Source organism: Phyllobates terribilis, unplaced genomic scaffold, assembly GCF_046119375.1.
Source record: "Phyllobates terribilis strain yellow unplaced genomic scaffold, ASM4611937v1 Scaffold_12__6_contigs__length_324123572, whole genome shotgun sequence".
Lineage (NCBI taxonomy): Eukaryota > Metazoa > Chordata > Amphibia > Anura > Dendrobatidae > Phyllobates > Phyllobates terribilis.
The window spans coordinates 309,084,398-309,107,267 of NW_027362772.1; the positions used below are offsets into that span (position 1 = coordinate 309,084,398).

A 22,870-nucleotide genomic window follows, 5' to 3' on the forward strand; every position below is an offset into this window, starting at 1 on the left:
TCTGGGGTGGCACGGTCTCTCCTCTCTCTGGGGTGGCACAGTCTCTTCCTCTCTCTCTGGGGTGGAACAGTCTCTCCTCTGCCAGTCCCGGGTGGCACAGTCTCTCCTCTCTCTGGGGTGGCACAGTCTCTTCTTCTCTCTCTGGGGTGGCACAGTCTCTCCTCTCTCTGGGGTGGCACAGTCTCTTCTTCTCTCTCTGGGGTGGCACGGTCTCTTCTTCTCTCTCTGGGGTGGCACAGTCTCTTCTTCTCTCTCTGGGGTGGCACGGTCTCTCCTCTCTCTGGGGTGGCACAGTCTCTTCTTCTCTCTCTGGGGTGGCACGGTCTCTCCTCTGCCAGTCCCGGGTGGCACAGTCTCTCCTCTCTCTGGGGTGGCACAGTCTCTCCTCTCTCTGGGGTGGCACAGTCTCTTCTTCTCTCTCTGGGGTGGACAGTCTCTCCTCTCTCTGGGGTGGCACAGTCTCTTCTTCTCTCTCTGGGGTGGCACGGTCTCTTCTTCTCTCTCTGGGGTGGCACAGTCTCTTCTTCTCTCTCTGGGGTGGCACGGTCTCTCCTCTCTCTGGGGTGGCACAGTCTCTTCTTCTCTCTCTGGGGTGGCACGGTCTCTCCTCTGCCAGTCCCGGGTGGCACAGTCTCTCCTCTCTCTGGGGTGGCACAGTCTCTCCTCTCTCTGGGGTGGCACAGTCTCTTCTTCTCTCTCTGGGGTGGCACAGTCTCTCCTCTCTCTGGGGTGGCACAGTCTCTTCTTCTCTCTCTGGGGTGGCACAGTCTCTTCTTCTCTCTCTGGGGTGGCACAGTCTCTTCTTCTCTCTCTGGGGTGGCACGGTCTCTTCTTCTCTCTCTGGGGTGGCACGGTCTCTTCTCTCTCTGGGGTGGCACAGTCTCTTCTTCTCTCTCTGGGGTGGCACAGTCTCTTCTTCTCTCTCTGGGGTGGCACAGTCTCTCCTCTCTCTGGGGTGGCACGGTCTCTTCTTCTCTCTCTGGGGTGGCACGGTCTCTTCTCTCTCTGGGGTGGCACAGTCTCTTCTTCTCTCTCTGGGGTGGCACAGTCTCTTCTTCTCTCTCTGGGGTGGCACAGTCTCTCCTCTCTCTGGGGTGGCACGGTCTCTTCTTCTCTCTCTGGGGTGGCACGGTCTCTTCTTCTCTCTCTGGGGTGGCACAGTCTCTTCTTCTCTCTCTGGGGTGGCACGGTCTCTCCTCTGCCAGTCCCGGGTGGCACGGTCTCCCTGCAGTTGGCTGCCGGTGACAGGCTCTGGGTGTGACTTGGTCCGGAGCAGTCACTTGCTGCAGGTGTCCCCTTCCTCCTCCGCCCCCTGCCCCACTTCGGATGTTATTACATTACAGCAGCTGTGCGAGGACGAGACCAAATCAATTCTCTGGAGCGCAGAGAGCGCAGGGTCTCCGGCATCATGAGGATTAGATGGGGGTCGTGGAGGCGCTGGCTGGGGGTCCTGGGGGCCCTGCACCTGCTCATGGGTGAGTCACCTCCATCATGTGCAGCGACTACTGGGACCAGTGATGGGCTCTAAACAGCTCACCTGCCTGCAGGGAGTGGGGATCCCTCAGCTGGAGGATCCATTAACCCCTTACTTGATCCTACTTCATACTGATGGGACCTGGGTCTGTCTTCTGTGCTTAGTCTTATGTGGTGAGATCTGGCAGTGGCAGCAACCTGTGGATCTGCAACTGTTGTGAAACTACGACTCTCAGCATCCACTGACATTACATGCTGGGGGTGGTAACTTCACAGATGTGATAATGCAGAGATGACTGTTGATAACGTTATTACAAGCCTCATGGGATGAGTGAGGGTGGACTGAGATGGTACTGATTATGGGAACAAGTATCCAAAACTATCACTCCTAATATCTCATATGTACAGTGTATAGGTGTATAATAACAGCCTGTATGTACATTATATGGTAATGTAATATATGTATAATGTATAGTGTATATTAGTGACAACCTCTATGTATAGTATATATTGCTTGTATATATTGTAAGTTATATTGTGTAGTATATACTAATGACATGTATATCCAGGTGCATCTCACTAAATTAGAATATCATCAAAAAGTTAATTTATTTCAGTTCTTCAATACAAAAAGTGAAGCTCCTCTCTATATAGAGTCATTACACACAGAGGGATCTATTATATAGAGTCATTACACACAGAGGGATCTATTATATAGAGTCATTACACACAGAGGGATCTATTATATAGAGTCATTACACACAGAGGGATCTATTATATAGAGTCATTACACGCAGAGGGATCTATTATATAGAGTCATTACACACAGAGGGATCTATTATATAGAGTCATTACACACAGAGGGATCTATTATATAGAGTCATTACACACAGAGGGATCTATTATATAGAGTCATTACACACAGAGGGATCTATTATATAGAGTCATTACACGCAGAGGGATCTATTATATAGAGTCATTACACACAGAGGGATCTATTATATAGAGTCATTACACGCAGAGGGATCTATTATATAGAGTCATTATACACAGAGGGATCTATTATATAGAGTCATTACACACAGAGGGATCTATTATATAGAGTCATTACACACAGAGGGATCTATTATATAGAGTCATTACACACAGAGGGATCTATTATATAGAGTCATTACACGCAGAGGGATCTATTATATAGAGTCATTACACGCAGAGGGATCTATTATATAGAGTCATTACACGCAGAGGGATCTATTATATAGAGTCATTACACGCAGAGGGATCTATTATATAGAGTCATTACACACAGAGGGATCTATTATATAGAGTCATTACACACAGAGGGATCTATTATATAGAGTCATTACACGCAGAGGGATCTATTATATAGAGTCATTACACGCAGAGGGATCTATTATATAGAGTCATTACACGCAGAGGGATCTATTATATAGAGTCATTACACGCAGAGGGATCTATTATATAGAGTCATTACACGCAGAGGGATCTATTATATAGAGTCATTACACACAGAGGGATCTATTATATAGAGTCATTACACGCAGAGGAATCTATTATATAGAGTCATTACACGCAGAGGGATCTATTATATAGAGTCATTACACGCAGAGGGATCTATTATATAGAGTCATTACACGCAGAGGGATCTATTATATAGAGTCATTACACACAGAGGGATCTATTATATAGAGTCATTACATGCAGAGGGATCTATTATATAGAGTCATTACACACAGAGGGATCTATTATATAGAGTCATTACACGCAGAGGGATCTATTATATAGAGTCATTACACACAGAGGGATCTATTATATAGAGTCATTACACGCAGAGGGATCTATTATATAGAGTCATTACACACAGAGGGATCTATTATATAGAGTCATTACACGCAGAGGGATCTATTATATAGAGTCATTACACGCAGAGGGATCTATTATATAGAGTCATTACACACAGAGCGATCTATTATATAGAGTCATTACACGCAGAGGGATCTATTATATAGAGTCATTACACGCAGAGGGATCTATTATATAGAGTCATTACACGCAGAGCGATCTATTATATAGAGTCATTACACGCAGAGGGATCTCTTATATAGAGTCATTACACACAGAGGGATCTATTATATAGAGTCATTACACGCAGAGGGATCTATTATATAGAGTCATTACACACAGAGGGATCTATTATATAGAGTCATTACACGCAGAGGGATCTATTATATAGAGTCATTACACACAGAGCGATCTATTATATAGAGTCATTACACGCAGAGGGATCTATTATATAGAGTCATTACACGCAGAGTGATGTATTATATAGAGTCATTACACGCAGAGGGATCTATTACATAGAGTCATTACACGCAGAGGGATCTATTATATAGAGTCATTACACGCAGAGGGATCTATTATATAGAGTAATTACACACAGAGGGATCTATTATATAGAGTCATTACACACAGAGCGATCTATTATATAGAGTCATTACACACAGAGGGATCTATTATATAGAGTCATTACACGCAGAGGGATCTATTATATAGAGTCATTACACACAGAGGGATCTATTATATAGAGTCATTACACGCAGAGGGATCTATTATATAGAGTCATTACACACAGAGTGATCTATTATATAGAGTCATTACACACAGAGGGATCTATTATATAGAGTCATTACACACAGAGGGATCTATTATATAGAGTCATTACACACAGAGGGATCTATTATATAGAGTCATTACACACAGAGGGATCTATTATATAGAGTCATTACACACAGAGGGATGTATTATATAGAGTCATTACACACAGAGGGGTCTATTATATAGAATCATTACACACAGAGGGATCTATTATATAGAGTCATTACACGCAGAGGGATCTATTATATAGAATCATTACACACAGAGGGATCTCTTATATAGAGTCATTACACGCAGAGGGATCTATTATATAGAGTCATTACACACAGAGTGATCTATTATATAGAGTCATTACACGCAGAGGGATCTATTATATAGAGTCATTACAGAGGGATCTATTATATAGAGTCATTACACACAGAGGGATCTATTATATAGAGTCATTACACACAGAGGGATGTATTATATAGAGTCATTACACGCAGAGGGGTCTATTATATAGAATCATTACACACAGAGGGATCTATTATATAGAGTCATTACACGCAGAGGGATCTATTATATAGAATCATTACACACAGAGGGATCTATTATATAGAGTCATTACACGCAGAGGGATCTATTATATAGAGTCATTACACACAGAGTGATCTATTATATAGAGTCATTACACGCAGAGGGATCTATTATATAGAGTCATTACAGAGGGATCTATTATATAGAGTCATTACAGAGGGATCTATTATATAGAGTCATTACACACAGAGTGATCTATTATATAGAGTCATTACACACAGAGGGATCTATTATATAGAGTCATTACACACAGAGTGATCTATTATATAGAGTCATTACACACAGAGTGATCTATTATATAGAGTCATTACACACAGAGGGATCTATTATATAGAGTCATTACACACAGAGGGATCTATTATATAGAGTCATTACACACAGAGTGATCTATTATATAGAGTCATTACACGCAGAGGGATCTTTTATATAGAGTCATTACACACAGAGGGATCTATTATATAGAGTCATTACACACAGAGGGATCTATTATATAGAGTCATTACACACAGAGGGATCTATTATATAGAGTCATTACACGCAGAGGGATCTATTATATAGAGTCATTACACACAGGGATCTATTATATAGAGACATTACACACAGGAGGATCTATTATATAGAGTCATTACACACAGAGGGATCTATTATATAGAGTCATTACACACAGAGGGATCTATTATATAGAGTCATTACACGCAGAGGGATCTATTATATAGAGTCATTACACACAGAGGGATCTATTATATAGAGTCATTACACACAGAGGGATCTATTATATAGAGTCATTACACACAGAGGGATCTATTATATAGAGTCATTACACGCAGAGGGGTCTATTATATAGAGTCATTACACGCAGAGGTATCTATTATATAGAGTCATTACAGAGGGATCTATTATATAGAGTCATTACACGCAGAGGGATCTATTATATAGAGTCATTACAGAGGGATCTATTATATAGAGTCATTACACGCAGAGGGATCTATTATATAGAGTCATTACACACAGAGGGGTCTATTATATAGAGTCATTACAGAGGGATCTATTATATAGAGTCATTACACGCAGAGGGATCTATTATATAGAGTCATTACACACAGAGGGATCTATTATATAGAGTCATTACACACAGAGGGATCTATTATATAGAGTCATTACACACAGAGTGATCTATTATATAGAGTCATTACACACAGAGGGATCTATTATATAGAGTCATTACACACAGAGGGATCTATTATATAGAGTCATTACACACAGAGTGATCTATTATATAGAGTCATTACACACAGAGGGATCTATTATATAGAGTCATTACACACAGAGGGATCTATTATATAGAGTCATTACACACAGTGATCTATTTCACGTGTTTATTTCTGTTAATGTTGATGGTTATGGTTACAGCCAATGAAAACACAAAAGTCATTATCTCAGTAAATTAAAATAATTAACAAAAAACACCTGCAGAGGCTTCCTAAACATTAAAAAAGGTCCATTAGTCTGTTTCAGTAGGCTCCACAATCATGGGGAAGACTGCTGACTTGACAGATGTCCAGAAGGCAGTCATTGACACACTCCACAAGGTCCCAGAGTCTGGAGGAAGAGTGGAGATAATATATGAGTTTCACTTTTTGTATTGAAGAACTGAAATAAATTAACTTTTTGATGATATTCTAATTTAGTGAGATGCACCTGTATATATATTTATTTATTGGGGATGTCATCTATATATAGTGTATGCTGATGACGTCCTGTATGTGTAGTGTGTAGTATGAGTTTGATTGGAAAGTTGGAGAGTTTCTGTTCTGAAAACTCAGCAAACAATCTCAGTGTGAACACACCCTAAGAAGTTTTCAAAATTAGAAGAGTTAATAATTTTTTTTTATCAAATAAAAAATTGTAAAGTGAATGAACATAAGAAAAATGTGAATCCCTTCAGTATCTAGTAACCACCCATTGCCTCCATCATCATTATCTGGTGACCGCCCGTCGCCTCCATCACTTCTTCTTGGTAGGAGGTTGTTCCAAACATCTTGGAGAACTGCCCCAGGATCTTCTGTGTATGTGGCTTGTGCGGATCCTTCTGTCTCTTCATGTGATCCCAGACAGACGGGAAGATGGGAGATCAGGGCTCTGTGGGTCCGGATCATCGCTTCCAGGACTTCTCATTCTTAATGATATTTGCTGGATGTTTGGGGTCGTTGACCGACTGCAGAATAAGTTTGGACCAGTCGGACACCTCCTGATGGTATTACATGATGGGTCAGTGTCTGCCAGGATTTCTCAGCATTGAGGACACTATAAATTCTGACCAAATCCTCAACTCCATTGGCTGAAATGCAGCCACAAGCTTACAGGACCCTCCACTGCACGCTCCACTTTTCCTGCGGACCCTCATTATTATGCTGATCTCCAGACCTTCAGGAACAAACTTCTTCTACTACATTTGAATATTTCACATTTCCCCAGTCCTGAGACCTGCTGACATTTCTTCTGCACCCTGGTTCTTATGTTTTCGTATATACAACCCCTGGCAAAAATTATGGAATCACCGGGCTCGGAGGATGTTCATTGAGTTGTTTAATGTTGTTGAAAAAAAGCAGATCACAGACATGGCACAAAACTAAAGTCATTTCAAATGGAAACTTTAGGGCTTTAAGAAACACTAAAAGAAATCAAGATAAAAAAATGTGGTACTCAGTAAGGGTAATTTTTTTCAGACCAAGCAGAGGGAAAAATTATGGAATCACTCAATTCTGAGGAAAAAATTATGGAATCACCCTGTAAATTTTCATTTCCAAAACTAACACCTGCATCAAATTAGATCTGCTCGTTAGTCTGCATCTAAAAAGGAGTGATCACACCTTGGAGAGCTGTTGGACCAAGTGGACTGTCATGAATCATGGCTCCAACACGAGAGATGTCAATTGAAACAAAGGAGAGGATTATCAAACTCTTAAAAGAAGGTAAATCATCACGCAATGTTGCAAAAGATGTTGGTTGTTCACAGTCAGCTGTGTCTAAAATCTGGACCAAATACAAACAACATGGGAAGGTTGTTAAAGGCAAACATACTGGTAGACCAAGGAAGACATCAAAGCGTCAAGACCGGAAACTTAAAGCAATATGTCTCCAAAACAGGAAATGCACAACAAAACAAATGAGGAACGAATGGGAGGAAACTGGAGTCAATGTCTGTGACCGAACTGCAAGAAACCGCCTAAAGTAAATGGGATTTACATACAGAAAAGCTAAACATAAGCCATCATTAACACCTAAACAGAAAAAAAACAAGGTTACAATGGGCTAAGGAAAAGCAATCGTGGACTGTGGATGACTGGATGAAAGTCATATTCAGTGATGAATCGCGAATCTGCATTGGGCAAGGTGATGATGCTGGAACTTTTGTTTGGTGCCGTTCCAAAGAGATTTGTAAAGATGACGGCATGAAGAGAACATGCAAATTTCCACAGTCATTGATGATATGGGGCTGCATGTCAGGTAAAGGCACTGGGAGATGGCTGTCATTACATCTTCAATAAATGCCCAAGTTTACATTGATATTTTGGACAGTTTTCTTATCCCATCAATTGAAAGGATGTTTGGGGATGATGACATCATTTTTCAAGATGATAATGCATCCTGCCATAGAGCAAACACTGTGAAAACATTCCTTGAAAGAAGACACATAAGGTCAATGTCATGGCCTGCAAATAGTCCGGATCTCAATCCAATTGAAAATCTTTGGTGGAAGTTGAAGAAAATGGTCCATGACAAGGCTCCAACCTGCAAAGCTGATCTGGCAACAGCAATCAGAGAAAGTTGGAGCCAGATTGATGAAGAGTAGTTTGTCACTCATTAAGTCCATGCCTCAGAGACTGCAAGCTGTTATTAAAGCCAGAGGTGGTGCAACAAAATACTAGTGATGTATTGGAGTGTTCTTTTGTGTGCTTGTTTTTCATGATTCCATAATTTATTCCTCAGAATTGAGTGATTCCATATTTTTTTCCCTCTGCTTAGTCTGAAAAAAATTACCCTTACTGAGTACCACATTTTTTTCTTGATTTCTTTTAGTGTTTCTTAAAGCCCTAAAGTTGCCATTTGAAATGACTTTAGTTTTGTGCCATGTCGGTGATCTGCTTTTTTTCAACAACATTAAACAACTGAATGAACATCCTCCGAGCCCGGTGAATCCATCATTTTTGCCAGGGGTTGTAGTAGCGGCACTTGTCTTGTTTCCATGTTGCCTTTATGGTTTTTGGCTGCAATTGCTCCATGAAGATGACTTCTCTGAGCAGTTGATGGGTGTAACTGGTCTCACTGGTGGCTGCCAGTTCTGAGCTGATGGCACTGTTGGAAATCTGATTTTCAGAGGGAAGTAAAATGTGTCTTTTATCTGGTGCACTAACTTTCCTTGGCCGACCACTGTCTCGACAGTCGTCAATGTGGCCCATTTGTTGGTGCTTGTTCAAAAGAGCTTAATTATCTGATCTTGAATCCCCAGTCTCCTGTGAAATCTTTGCCTGGGAGAGACCTTGCTGATGCAGTATAACTACCTTGTGTCTTGTTGCTGTGTTCAGTCTGTGGCATATAACTGTCTTTCACAACTTCAACTTTGTAGGAGATTATAGCTGTTCTTCACTCAGTTTCAAGCCTGCTGCAGAGCTGTTTCTGTTTCTGTTAAAGACTATGTTTCAACCAACATAAAAAAAATTATTCTCCCGTTTAATTTAGTTGGTTACTCATACACCTGACTAAAATCCTACAAAATCCTTAAAAATGAATATGGAAGCAAGGCCTGTATGTATAGTATATACTAATCATGTCCTGTATGTATATTATATACTGATGGTGTCCTGTATGTATGTTATATACTGATGGTGTCCTGTATATATAGTATATACTGATGATGAGCTGTATATATATTATATACTGATGGTGTCCTGTATGTATAGTATATACTAATCATGTCCTGTGTGTATAGTATATACTGATGGTGTCCTGTATGTATGGTATATACTGATGGTGTCCTGTATGTATAGTATATACTGATGGTGTCCTGTATGTATAGTATATACTGATGGTGTCCTGTATGTATAGTATATACTAATCATGTCCTGTATGTATAGTATATACGGATGGTGTCCTGTATATATAGTATATACTAATCATGTCCTGTGTGTATAGTATATACTGATGGTGTCCTGTATGTATGGTATATACTGATGATGATCTGTAGGTATAGTGTATAGCGATGATGATCTGTATGTATGGTATATACTGATGATGATCTGTAGGTATAGTGTATACCGATGATGATCTGTATATATAGTATATACTGATGGTGTCCTGTATGTATAGTATATACTGATGATGATCTGTATGTATAGTATATACTGTTGATGATCTGTATGTATAGTATATACCGACGATGATCTGTATGTATAGTATATACTGATGGTGTCCTGTATGTATAGTGTATACTGATGATGATCTGTATATATAGTGTATACTGATGATGATCTGTATGTATAGTATATACTGATGATGATCTGTATTTATAGTATATACTGATGATGATCTGTATGTATAGTATATACCGATGATGATCTGTATGTATAGTATATACTGATGATGATCTGTATGTATAGTATATACCGATGATGATCTGTATGTGTGGTATATACTGATGATGATCTGTAGGTATAGTATATACCGATGATGATCTGTATGTATAGTGTATACTGATGATGATCTGTAGGTATAGTATATACTGATGATGAGCTGTATGTATAGTGTATACTGATGATGATCTGTATGTATAGTATATACTGATGATGATCTGTATGTATAGTGTATACTGATGATGATCTGTAGGTATAGTATATACTGATGATGATCTGTATGTATAGTGTATACTGATGATGATCTGTAGGTATAGTATATACTGATGATGAGCTGTATGTATAGTATATACTGATGATGATCTGTATGTATAGTGTATACTGATGATGATCTGTATGTATAGTATATACTGATGATGATCTGTATGTATAGTGTATACTGATGATGATCTGTATGTATAGTATATACTGATGATGAGCTGTATGTATAGTGTATACTGATGATGATCTGTATGTATAGTATATACTGATGATGATCTGTATGTATAGTATATACTGATGATGATCTGTATGTATAGTGTATACTGATGATGATCTGTAGGTATAGTATATACTGATGATGAGCTGTATGTATAGTGTATACTGATGATGATCTGTATGTATAGTATATACTGATGATGATCTGTATGTATAGTATATACTGATGATGAGCTGTATGTATAGTATATACCGATGATGATCTGTATGTATGGTATATACTGATGATGATCTGTATGTATAGTATATACCGATGATGATCTGTATGTATAGTATATACCGATGATGATCTGTATGTATGGTATATACTGATGATGATCTGTAGGTATAGTATATACCGATGATGATCTGTATGTATAGTATATACTGATGATGAGCTGTATATATAGTATATACTGATGATGATCTGTATATATAGTATATACTGATGATGAGCTGTATATATAGTATATACTGATGATGATCTGTATATATAGTATATACTGATGATGAGCTGTATGTATAGTGTATACTGATGATGATCTGTATGTATAGTATATACTGATGATGATCTGTATATATAGTATATACTGATGATGAGCTGTACATATAGTATATACTGATGATGATCTGTATATATAGTATATACTGATGATGATCTGTAGGTATAGTGTATACTGATGATGAGCTGTATGTATAGTATATACCAATGATGATCTGTATTTATAGTGTATAGCGATGATGATCTGTATGTATAGTGTATACCGATGATGATCTGTATGTATAGTGTATAGCGATGATGATCTGTATGTATGGTATATACTGATGATGATCTGTAGGTATAGTATATACCGATGATGATCTGTATGTATAGTATATACCGACGATGATCTGTATGTATGGTATATACTGATGATGATCTGTATGTATAGTGTATACTGATGATGAGCTGTATGTATAGTGTATACTGATGATGATCTGTAGGTATAGTGTATACTGATGATGAGCTGTATATATAGTATATACTGATGATGATCTGTAGGTATAGTGTATACTGATGATGATCTGTAGGTATAGTATATACCGATGATGATCTGTATGTATAGTATATACCGACGATGATCTGTATGTATGGTATATACTGATGATGATCTGTATGTATAGTGTATACTGATGATGATCTGTAGGTATAGTGTATACTGATGATGATCTGTATGTATAGTATATACCGATGATGATCTGCATGTATAGTATATACCGACGATGATCTGTATGTATGGTATATACTGATGATGATCTGTATGTATAGTATATACTGATGATGATCTGTATGTATAGTATATACTGATGATGATCTGTATGTATAGTATATACCGATGATGATCTGTATGTATAGTATATACTGATGGTGTCCTGTATGTATAGTATATACTGATGGTGTCCTGTATGTATAGTGTATACTGATGATTTGTTGCAGGCTGCGGAGACTCGTTGTGATTTGTCTGGGGATCAGAGGGGATCAGGCGGATCTTGTCCTGATCGGATTTTAGGATCTATTCCTAGTCACAGTTTGTTGGCTCTTTCCGTGTATAATCCTCAGTGATGAGTCCCATAATAATCAAGTGTGATGATACAGAGGATGATCCGCGGCGGGGGCTTCTAGGAATCATGATAGTGATAAGACCCTCCGTCACCGCTAGTTCTGGGGTTTCAGTTCATTTCTTTCCGCTTGTTTTCCAGGAAAGACACTTTTTTGTTGTTGTTTCTATTCAGTGTCTGATGATCCTGATAAGTCTCCTGCGGTGATACACTGTAACAAACCCCACACCTGTGTCAGCTGGACATCACCCTGTGAACCTACAGCGCAGTCTCTCCAGTCACTGACAGCAAGCAGAGATCTGACATTGAAACCGCAAGTCCCAGTTCTCATTAGACGTCTGCGCCTCTGATATAACCCTTTCATTGCCTGAAACAAAACGTTATGTTGCAGCTGATTGGTGCGTTCTCTGTCCAGTCGCCACAGGCCGCGGCCACAGAGCCGCCATCACTACCTCTGCTTGCCATCACTACCTCTGCTCGCCATCACTACCTCTGCTCGCCATCACTTTCCTCTGCTCGCCATCACTTTCCTCTGCTCGCCATCACTTCCTCTGCTCGCCATCACTACCTCTGCTTGCCATCACTACCTCTGCTCGCCATCACTAGCTCTGCTCGCCATCACTACCTCTGCTCACCATCACTACCTCTGCTCGCCATCACTAGCTCTGCTCACCATCACTAGCTCTGCTCGCCATCACTACCTCTGCTCGCCATCACTACCTCTGCTCGCCATCACTACCTCTGCTCGTCATCACTACCTCTGCTCGCCATCACTACCTCTGCTCGCCATCACTACCTCTGCTCGCCATCACTACCTCTGCTCGTCATCACTACCTCTGCTCGCCATCACTACCTCTGCTCGCCATCACTACCTCTGCTCGCCATCACTACCTCTGCTCGCCATCACTACCTCTGCTCGTCATCACTACCTCTGCTCGCCATCACTACCTCTGCTCGCCATCACTACCTCTGCTCGTCATCACTACCTCTGCTTGCCATCACTACCTCTGCTCGCCATCACTACCTCTGCTCGCCATCACTACCTCTGCTCGCCATCACTAGCTCTGCTCGCCATCACTAGCTCTGCTCGCCATCACTACCTCTGCTCACCGTCTGTGAGTGGAGCTCGCCTCCCTGTCCTGCTGATCGGCCTGTGGAAGCATTGACCATCATTGACATCATTCTGGAGCATGTCCGCAGCTGCAGATCCGTGACTTTATCGTCTTGTTGGTGCCACATAAATTATTTACTGATGTTTATAGCCCAGCAATAAATGTTCATTAACTGCTTAACCGGAGAGGTGACAGTGTGCTCAGTGCTGTATACTGGTGATCAGTAGTCATGGTGAGGGTGTGCTCAGTGCTGTACACTGGTGATCAGTAGTCATGGTGATGGTGTGCTCAGTGCTGTATACTGGTGATCAGTAGTCATGGTGACGGTGTGCTCAGTGCTGTACACTGGTGATCAGTAGTCATGGTGACGGTGTGCTCAGTGCTGTACACTGGTGATCAGTAGTCATGGTGACGGTGTGCTCAGTGCTGTATACTTGTGATCAGTAGTCATGGTGACGGTGTGCTCAGTGCTGTATACTGGTGATCAGGAGTCATGGTGACGGTGTGCTCAGTGCTGTATACTGGTGATCTGGAGTCATGGTGACGGTGTGCTCAGTGCTGTACACTGGTGATCAGTAGTCATGGTGACGGTGTGCTCAGTGCTGTATACTGGTGATCAGTAGTCATGGTGACGGTGTGCTCAGTGCTGTACACTGGTGATCAGTAGTCATGGTGACGGTGTGCTCAGTGCTGTATACTGTTGATCAGTAGTCATGGTGACGGTGTGCTCAGTGCTGTACACTGGTGATCAGTAGTCATGGTGACGGTGTGCTCAGTGCTCTATACTTGTGATCAGTAGTCATGGTGACGGTGTGCTCAGTGCTGTATACTGGTGATTAGTAGTCATGGTGACGGTGTGCTCAGTGCTGTATACTGGTGATCAGTAGTCATGGTGACGGTGTGCTCAGTGCTGTATACTGGTGATCAGGAGTCATGGTGACGGTGTGCTCAGTGCTGTATACTGGTGATCAGTAGTCATGGTGACGGTGTGCTCAGTGCTGTACACTGGTGATCAGTAGTCATGGTGACGGTGTGCTCAGTGCTGTACACTGGTGATCAGTAGTCATGGTGACGGTGTGCTCAGTGCTGTATACTGTTGATCAGTAGTCATGGTGACGGTGTGCTCAGTGCTGTACACTGGTGATCAGTAGTCATGGTGACGGTGTGCTCAGTGCTCTATACTTGTGATCAGTAGTCATGGTGATGGTGTGCTCAGTGCTGTATACTGGTGATTAGTAGTCATGGTGACGGTGTGCTCAGTGCTGTATACTGGTGATCAGTAGTCATGGTGACGGTGTGCTCAGTGCTGTATACTGGTGATCAGGAGTCATGGTGACGGTGTGCTCAGTGCTGTATACTGGTGATCAGTAGTCATGGTGACGGTGTGCTCAGTGCTGTACACTGGTGATCAGTAGTCATGGTGACGGTGTGCTCAGTGCTGTATACTGTTGATCAGTAGTCATGGTGACGGTGTGCTCAGTGCTGTACACTGGTGATCAGTAGTCATGGTGACGGTGTGCTCAGTGCTGTATACTTGTGATCAGTAGTCATGGTGACGGTGTGCTCAGTGCTGTATACTGGTGATCAGGAGTCATGGTGACGGTGTGCTCAGTGCTGTATACTGGTGATCTGGAGTCATGGTGACGGTGTGCTCAGTGCTGTACACTGGTGATCAGTAGTCATGGTGACGGTGTGCTCAGTGCTGTATACTGGTGATCAGTAGTCATGGTGACGGTGTGCTCAGTGCTGTACACTGGTGATCAGTAGTCATGGTGACGGTGTGCTCAGTGCTGTATACTGTTGATCAGTAGTCATGGTGACGGTGTGCTCAGTGCTGTACACTGGTGATCAGTAGTCATGGTGACGGTGTGCTCAGTGCTCTATACTTGTGATCAGTAGTCATGGTGACGGTGTGCTCAGTGCTGTATACTGGTGATCAGTAGTCATGGTGACAGTGTGCTCAGTTCTCTATACTTGTGATCAGTAGTCATGGTGACGGTGTGCTCAGTGCTGTATACTGGTGATCAGTAGTCATGGTGATGGTGTGCTCAGTGCTGTATACTGGTGATCAGTAGTCATGGTGACGGTGTGCTCAGTGCTGTATACTGGTGATCAGTAGTCATGGTGATGGTGTGCTCAGTGCTGTATACTGGTGATCAGTAGTCATGGTGACGGTGTGCTCAGTGCTGTACACTGGTGATCAGTAGTCATGGTGACGGTGTGCTCAGTGCTGTACACTGGTGATCAGTAGTCATGGTGACGGTGTGCTCAGTGCTGTATACTTGTGATCAGTAGTCATGGTGACGGTGTGCTCAGTGCTGTATACTGGTGATCAGGAGTCATGGTGACGGTGTGCTCAGTGCTGTATACTGGTGATCTGGAGTCATGGTGACGGTGTGCTCAGTGCTGTACACTGGTGATCAGTAGTCATGGTGACGGTGTGCTCAGTGCTGTATACTGGTGATCAGTAGTCATGGTGACGGTGTGCTCAGTGCTGTACACTGGTGATCAGTAGTCATGGTGACGGTGTGCTCAGTGCTGTATACTGTTGATCAGTAGTCATGGTGACGGTGTGCTCAGTGCTGTACACTGGTGATCAGTAGTCATGATGACGGTGTGCTCAGTGCTGTATACTTGTGATCAGTAGTCATGGTGACAGTGTGCTCAGTGCTGTATACTGGTGATCAGGAGTCATGGTGACGGTGTGCTCAGTGCTGTATACTGGTGATCTGGAGTCATGGTGACGGTGTGCTCAGTGCTGTACACTGGTGATCAGTAGTCATGGTGACGGTGTGCTCAGTGCTGTATACTGGTGATCAGTAGTCATGGTGACGGTGTGCTCAGTGCTGTACACTGGTGATCAGTAGTCATGGTGACGGTGTGCTCAGTGCTATATACTGTTGATCAGTAGTCATGGTGACGGTATGCTCAGTGCTGTACACTGGTGATCAGTAGTCATGGTGACGGTGTGCTCAGTGCTCTATACTTGTGATCAGTAGTCATGGTGACGGTGTGCTCAGTGCTGTATACTGGTGATCAGGAGTCATGGTGACGGTGTGCTCAGTGCTGTATACTGGTGATCTGGAGTCATGGTGACGGTGTGCTCAGTGCTGTACACTGGTGATCAGTAGTCATGGTGACGGTGTGCTCAGTGCTGTATACTGGTGATCAGTAGTCATGGTGACGGTGTGCTCAGTGCTGTATACTGGTGATCAGTAGTCATGGTGACGGTGTGCTCAGTGCTGTATACTGATCAGTAGTCATGGTGACGGTGTGCTCAGTGCTGTACACTGGTGATCAGTAGTCATGGTGACGGTGTGCTCAGTGCTGTATATTGGTGATGTGTAGTCATGGTGACGGTGTGCTCAGTGCTGTACACTGGTGATCAGTAGTCATGGTGACAGTGTGCTCAGTGCTGTATACTGGTGATCAGTAGTCATGGTGACTGTGTGCTCAGTGCTGTATACTGGTGATCTGGAGTCTTGGTGACGGTGTGCTCAGTGCTGTATACTGGTGATCAGTAGTCATGGTGACAGTGTGCTCAGTTCTCTATACTTGTGATCAGTAGTCATGGTGACGGTGTGCTCAGTGCTGTATACTGGTGATGTGTAGTCATGGTGGTGACGGTGTGCTCAGTGCTGTATACTGGTGATCAGTAGTCATGGTGACGGTGTGCTCAGTGCTGTATACTGGTGATCAGTAGTCATGGTGACGGTGTGCTCAGTGCTGTATACTGGTGATGTGTAGTCATGGTGGTGACGGTGTGCTCAGTGCTGTATACTGGTGATCAGTAGTCATGGTGACGGTGTGCTCAGTGCTGTATACTGGTGATCAGTAGTCATGGTGACGGTGTGCTCAGTGCTGTATACTGGTGATCAGTAGTCATGGTGACGGTGTGCTTAGTGCTGTATACTGGTGATGTGTAGTCATGGTGACGGTGTGCTCAGTGCTGTATACAAGTGATCAATAGTTATGGTGACGGTGTGCTCAGTGCTGTATACTGGTGATCAGTAGTCATGGTGACGGTGTGCTCAGTGCTGTATACTGGTGATCTGTAGTCATGGTGACGGTGTGCTCAGTGCTGTATACTGGTGATCTGGAGTCATGGTGACGGTGTGCTCAGTGCTGTATACTGGTGATCAGTAGTCATGGTGACGGTGTGCTCAGTGCTGTATACTGGTGATCTGGAGTCATGGTGACGATGTGCTCAGTGTTGTATACTGGTGATCAGTAGTCATGTTGACGGCGTGCTCAGTGCTGTATACTGGTGATTAGTAGTCATGGTGACAGTGTGCTCAGTGCTGTATACTTGTGATCAGTAGTCATGGTGACGATGTGCTCAGTGTTGTATACTGGTGATCAGTAGTCATGGTGACGGTGTGCTCAGTGCTGTATACTGGTGATTAGTAGTCATGGTGACGGTGTGCTCAGTGCTGTATACTGGTGATTAGTAGTCATGGTGACGGTGTGCTCAGTGCTGTATACTGGTGATCAGTAGTCATGGTGATAGTGTACTCAGTGCTGTATACTGGTGATCTGTAGTCATGGTGACGGTGTGCTCAGTGCTGTATACTGGTGATCAGTAGTCATGGTGACAGTGTGCTCAGTGCTGTATACTGGTGATCTGGAGTCATGGTGACGGTGTGCTCAGTGCTGTATACTGGTGATCAGTAGTCATGGTGACTGTGTGCTCAGTGCTGTATACTGGTGATCTGGAGTCTTGGTGACGGTGTGCTCAGTGCTGTATACTGGTGATCAGTAGTCATGGTGACAGTGTGCTCAGTGCTGTATACTGGTGATTAGTAGTCATGGTGACGGTGTGCTCAGTGCTGTATAGTGGTGATCTGGAGTCATGGTGACGGTGTGCTCAGTGCTGTATAGTGGTGATCTGGAGTCATGGTGACGGTGTGCTCAGTGCTGTATAGTGGTGATCTGGAGTCATGGTGACGATGTGCTCAGTGCTGTACGTTGATGTTACGCCTGCAGCCTGTATTCCTTCTTCTTCTTGTTTTACATGATGCAGATACCCCACATGTTTAGGACCCCTGTGGGGTGTGTGGGGCGGTCGCCCTGTTGTGCCCTGTGGTGGGATTGTTCCTGTTCCCTGCTCTCTGGGAACAGCCGCACGGTCTCCTCTTAGCGAGTAATCAGAAGTCAGGAGATAAATCCGGGAGGGAATTTGATTAAAGTCTTGAGTCTCCAACGTCAGTGTCCGAGTCCTGAGCGGCTTATGTTCCCCGGCCTCTGCTGCCCGCGGAGGGAGTAATGAGCCCTAATCTCACGCCCAAGCTGTAATACGCCCTCACACAATAATTACCTGCAGTGACCCCGGACCCCAAACAGGGGGTCCCAGAACTCCTGGATCCAAATGCCTGTGTCCCAGTGCAAAGTCTGCACCAACACCTCTACCTACCGTGTACGAGACCCTCCACCTACCCTGTGCCCTGTGGGAGACCCTCCACCTACCATGTGCCCTGTGGGAGACCCTCCACCTACTGTGTTCCATGTGGGAAACCCTCCACCTACCGTGTGCCCTGTGGGAGACCCTCACCTACTGTGTTCCCTGTGGGAAACCCTCCACCTACCGTGTGCCCTGTGGGAGACCCTCCACCTACTGTGTTCCCCGTGGGAAACCCTCCACCTACCGTGTGCCCTGTTGGTGACCCTCCACCTACCGTGTGCCCTGTTGGAGACCCTCCACCTACCGTGTGCCCTGTGGGAGACCCTCCACCTACCCTGTGCCTTGTGGTAGACCCTCCACCTACCGAATGCCATGTTAAGACCCTCAGATACCAGGACCTGCCATATATGAGACCCACCACCTAGTCCAATGTGAATATCCTGAGAGAAGCTGGGCTTTGAATGAGACCCTCAAAAGCAAGACAAGGGCCTGGGAGTAACTGGTACTACCGCACCCAGAACTCCTGGATCCAAATGCCTGTGTCCCAGTGCAAAGTCTGCACCAACACCTCTACCTACCGTGTACGAGACCCTCCACCTACCCTGTGCCCTGTGGGAGACCCTCCACCTACCGTGTGCCCTGTGGGAGACCCTCCACCTGCCGTGTGCCCTGTGGGAGACCCTCCACCTACCATGTGCCCTGTGGGAGACCCTCCACCTACCATGTGCCCTGTGGGAGACCCTACACCTACTGTGTGCCCTGCGCGAGACCCTCCATCTACCGTCTGCCATATGGGAAACCCTCCACCTACCGTGTGCCCTGTGGGAGACCCTCCACCTACTGTGTTTCCTGTGGGAGACCCTCCACCTACCATGTGCCCTGTGGGAGACCCTCCACCTGCCGTGTGCCCTGTGGGAGACCCTCCACCTACCATGTGCCCTGTGGGAGACCCTCCACCTGCCGTGTGCCCTGTGGGAGACCCTCCACTTACCATGTGCCCTGTGGGAGACCCTCCACCTACTGTGTTCCATGTGGGAAACCCTCCACCTACCGTGTGCCCTGTGGGAGACCCTCACCTACTGTGTTCCCTGTTGGAAACCCTCCACCTACCGTGTGCCCTGTGGGAGACCCTCCACCTACTGTGTTCCCCGTGGGAAACCCTCCACCTACCGTGTGCCCTGTTGGTGACCCTCCACCTACTGTGTGCCCTGTTGGAGACCCTCCACCTACCGTGTGCCCTGTGGGAGACCCTCCACCTACCCTGTGCCTTGTGGTAGACCCTCCACCTACCGAATGCCATGTTAAGACCCTCAGATACCAGGACCTGCCATATATGAGACCCACCACCTAGTCCAATGTGAATATCCTGAGAGAAGCTGGGCTTTGAATAAGACCCTCAAAAGCAAGACAAGGGCCTGGGAGTAACTGGTACTACCGCACCTCTAGAGGGTAAGGTCCTCATCTGGGTGACATCAAACTTCGCCCAGTTCCAGAGCCTTTACACCAGGGATGCACAACCTTTTCCAGGCTGAGGGTCACATTTTTATATTGAACAACTTCCAAGGACGGCAGTAAAACTTTTAATGAAGTATTAACTTTTAAGAGGATTATGATAAATCAGAAGTATATGCCATAACAAAGAGATGCCAGCTCCACTACAAGGACTCCCACATATCTGGAGAATGGGGGGTCCTCCTCTCCCCTAATCAATACTCTAGAGAGGAGGAGACCCTGCACACATGTAACTCTGTCCACTGAAGACTATGGGAGTTGTAGTAGCTGGCTACATTTCAATATTCTATTTAAAGGGAACCTGTTAGTAGGATCGTCCCTCCTGGGTCGTCTATATGGGCATGTAGGTAAGAGGAAACTGAATAAAATAACACCTTGATATCTGCGATCCAATGACTTATTCCAGAGAAATTCACATTTTTCTTATATGCAAATGAGCTGTTAAGATCTATGGGTGTGGCATAAGTCTCCCTGAGACTCCGCCTCCAAAGCTTATTGTAAATAATGGGGCGTTACCAGTGTGAGACATGTAGATCAGAAGAGCAGACTGTCATTACATTTCTCACACTAGTAATGCCCCCTGTCATTTACAATAAGCTCTGGAAGCAGAGTCTCAATGAGATCTTCCCCCCCCCCCGCCCATAGATCTTAACAACTCATTTACATATAAGAAAAAAGTGGATTTCTCTGAAGTAAGACATCAGATCACAGGTATCAAGGTGTCATTTTATTCAGTTTCCTATTCTCCTTTGATTTCAAGGGAACAAATTAGTGCAGTAAATCATGTAATAAGGGACACACTCACTACAAACATAAATGTAAATGCGCAGAGATACGGGAACAGGGGATGTCTGCACGGCGGGCATCCCGCTGAAGGGTATGATGACCGCCATATTGGTTGTCACCCAGCTTTCCCAGAAGCAGATATAACTGAGGGGCATCCTCATACGCCCGTCCCCTTGTACTATAGATTGCCCCCCGTATCCCGCACAATCTCAGTGACGCACTGACTGTAGAAAAAATACTGACCGAATACTGACCAAATACTGATAGTGGGGCCGTGGCCTAAAACTGATTATTCCGATTTGACGCTATCTTGGGAGCGGCCGGAGTATAACTCCCATTATCACTGGAGGATATGGAACAAAAATCACATTTATCAGAAGCAGCTCGTTACATTGATAAGAATAGGAACAGGAGGCCATAAAATGGACGGAAAATGCAGATCATTTCTAAATGCATCGCAATCATGATCAATATGTAGAGCAATATACCAGAACTCGCCGGGGGCCATTGGTGACTGCTCTCCAAAGTTAGCACTGTCCCTTTAAGATTGCAACTTCCAGCAAGGATTAAAGGGGACTTGTCTGGAGAAATCCTACAATCTGTCTTTTTTTAACACCGTGTGGTGCTGTCTGTGCTGGTTATTATCCCACCGCTCTATGTGCACGAAATAAAGACGACTTTTATGGTTAAAAGCACAAGGGTGAGTGTCATGGATTAAGTTCTTTTGTGGGGACTCTTCCCTTAAGATTACAACTTTAGGAAGGGTTAACGCTGACCAGTGACTATCAGCAAACATTGATGCTCTATGGATTACTGATCTGCATAGCAAAATATATAATGAATCTGAGGTCCCCCCTGTAAAATGAGGTCTAGTGAAAAAAATGAGACTGTGCCTTTAAATGTGACTACCATGGTCAATATAAAGCCAGGACTGCTTATTAAACTTGGTGACTTCCCGCAAAATATGCGCCTGCTCCCCTCTTTTTAATATCTTATTTGAGATCCTATCCTTAATTATCCTATAGGAATGGGATAACAACTCCTAGCTTCTTCCTCTACACGCCCCATGGGAGTTGTTATCCATCTTTCATAACACACAGAATGACATGTAAATCTACCCTGTCTCTTCCACTGATCTGTCTCTGGCAGTGTTGGCCTCTTTGAGTCTGCTCATCCAGAACCACCTGCTTCATATAGATCCTGAGGATCAAAATGTAACATAAACCCTGACACCGTCATCAGTTACCATGTTACATCTGGGGCTGGGAATCTCTGAGGGGTTCTGGACTTGCCCTTTAAATGTTTTTTTTTTTTTTTTAAATAGCCATTATTAGTCTTAAAGTGACAGGACACCGTTTTCTGGTCCACATGTAAAGTTTACACAGCGAGGGACATCAGTTGGTGTAAGCCGGGTACACGTCCCCAGACTGATGTGCGTTAAGTCACTGCTCCAGATACGTGATCCCAGGAGGATGTTGCTACTTTTGGCCCGGGGGTCGTGAGAATTGCTGTGGGTGACTTTCCCATCAGACATTGCTCCTGCGCACGCACTCAAGATTCTATATTCCCTATTTTAGATAAATATTTGA

The 22,870-nt window shown here is 44.0% G+C and overlaps 1 protein-coding gene across 1 annotated transcript in view; it reads left to right on the forward strand.

Annotated features, from left to right (window-relative positions):
• Nucleotides 1-1,202: 1,202 nt before the first annotated feature.
• Nucleotides 1,203-22,870, forward strand: part of ESAM (endothelial cell adhesion molecule) — a 144,087-nt gene continuing 122,419 nt past the window's right edge. The window contains 2 exon segments of the mRNA XM_073657376.1: nucleotides 1,203-1,350; nucleotides 1,352-1,475. Of these exon segments, the coding sequence (XP_073513477.1) occupies nucleotides 1,327-1,350; nucleotides 1,352-1,475 (148 nt within the window). The 5' untranslated portion in view covers nucleotides 1,203-1,326.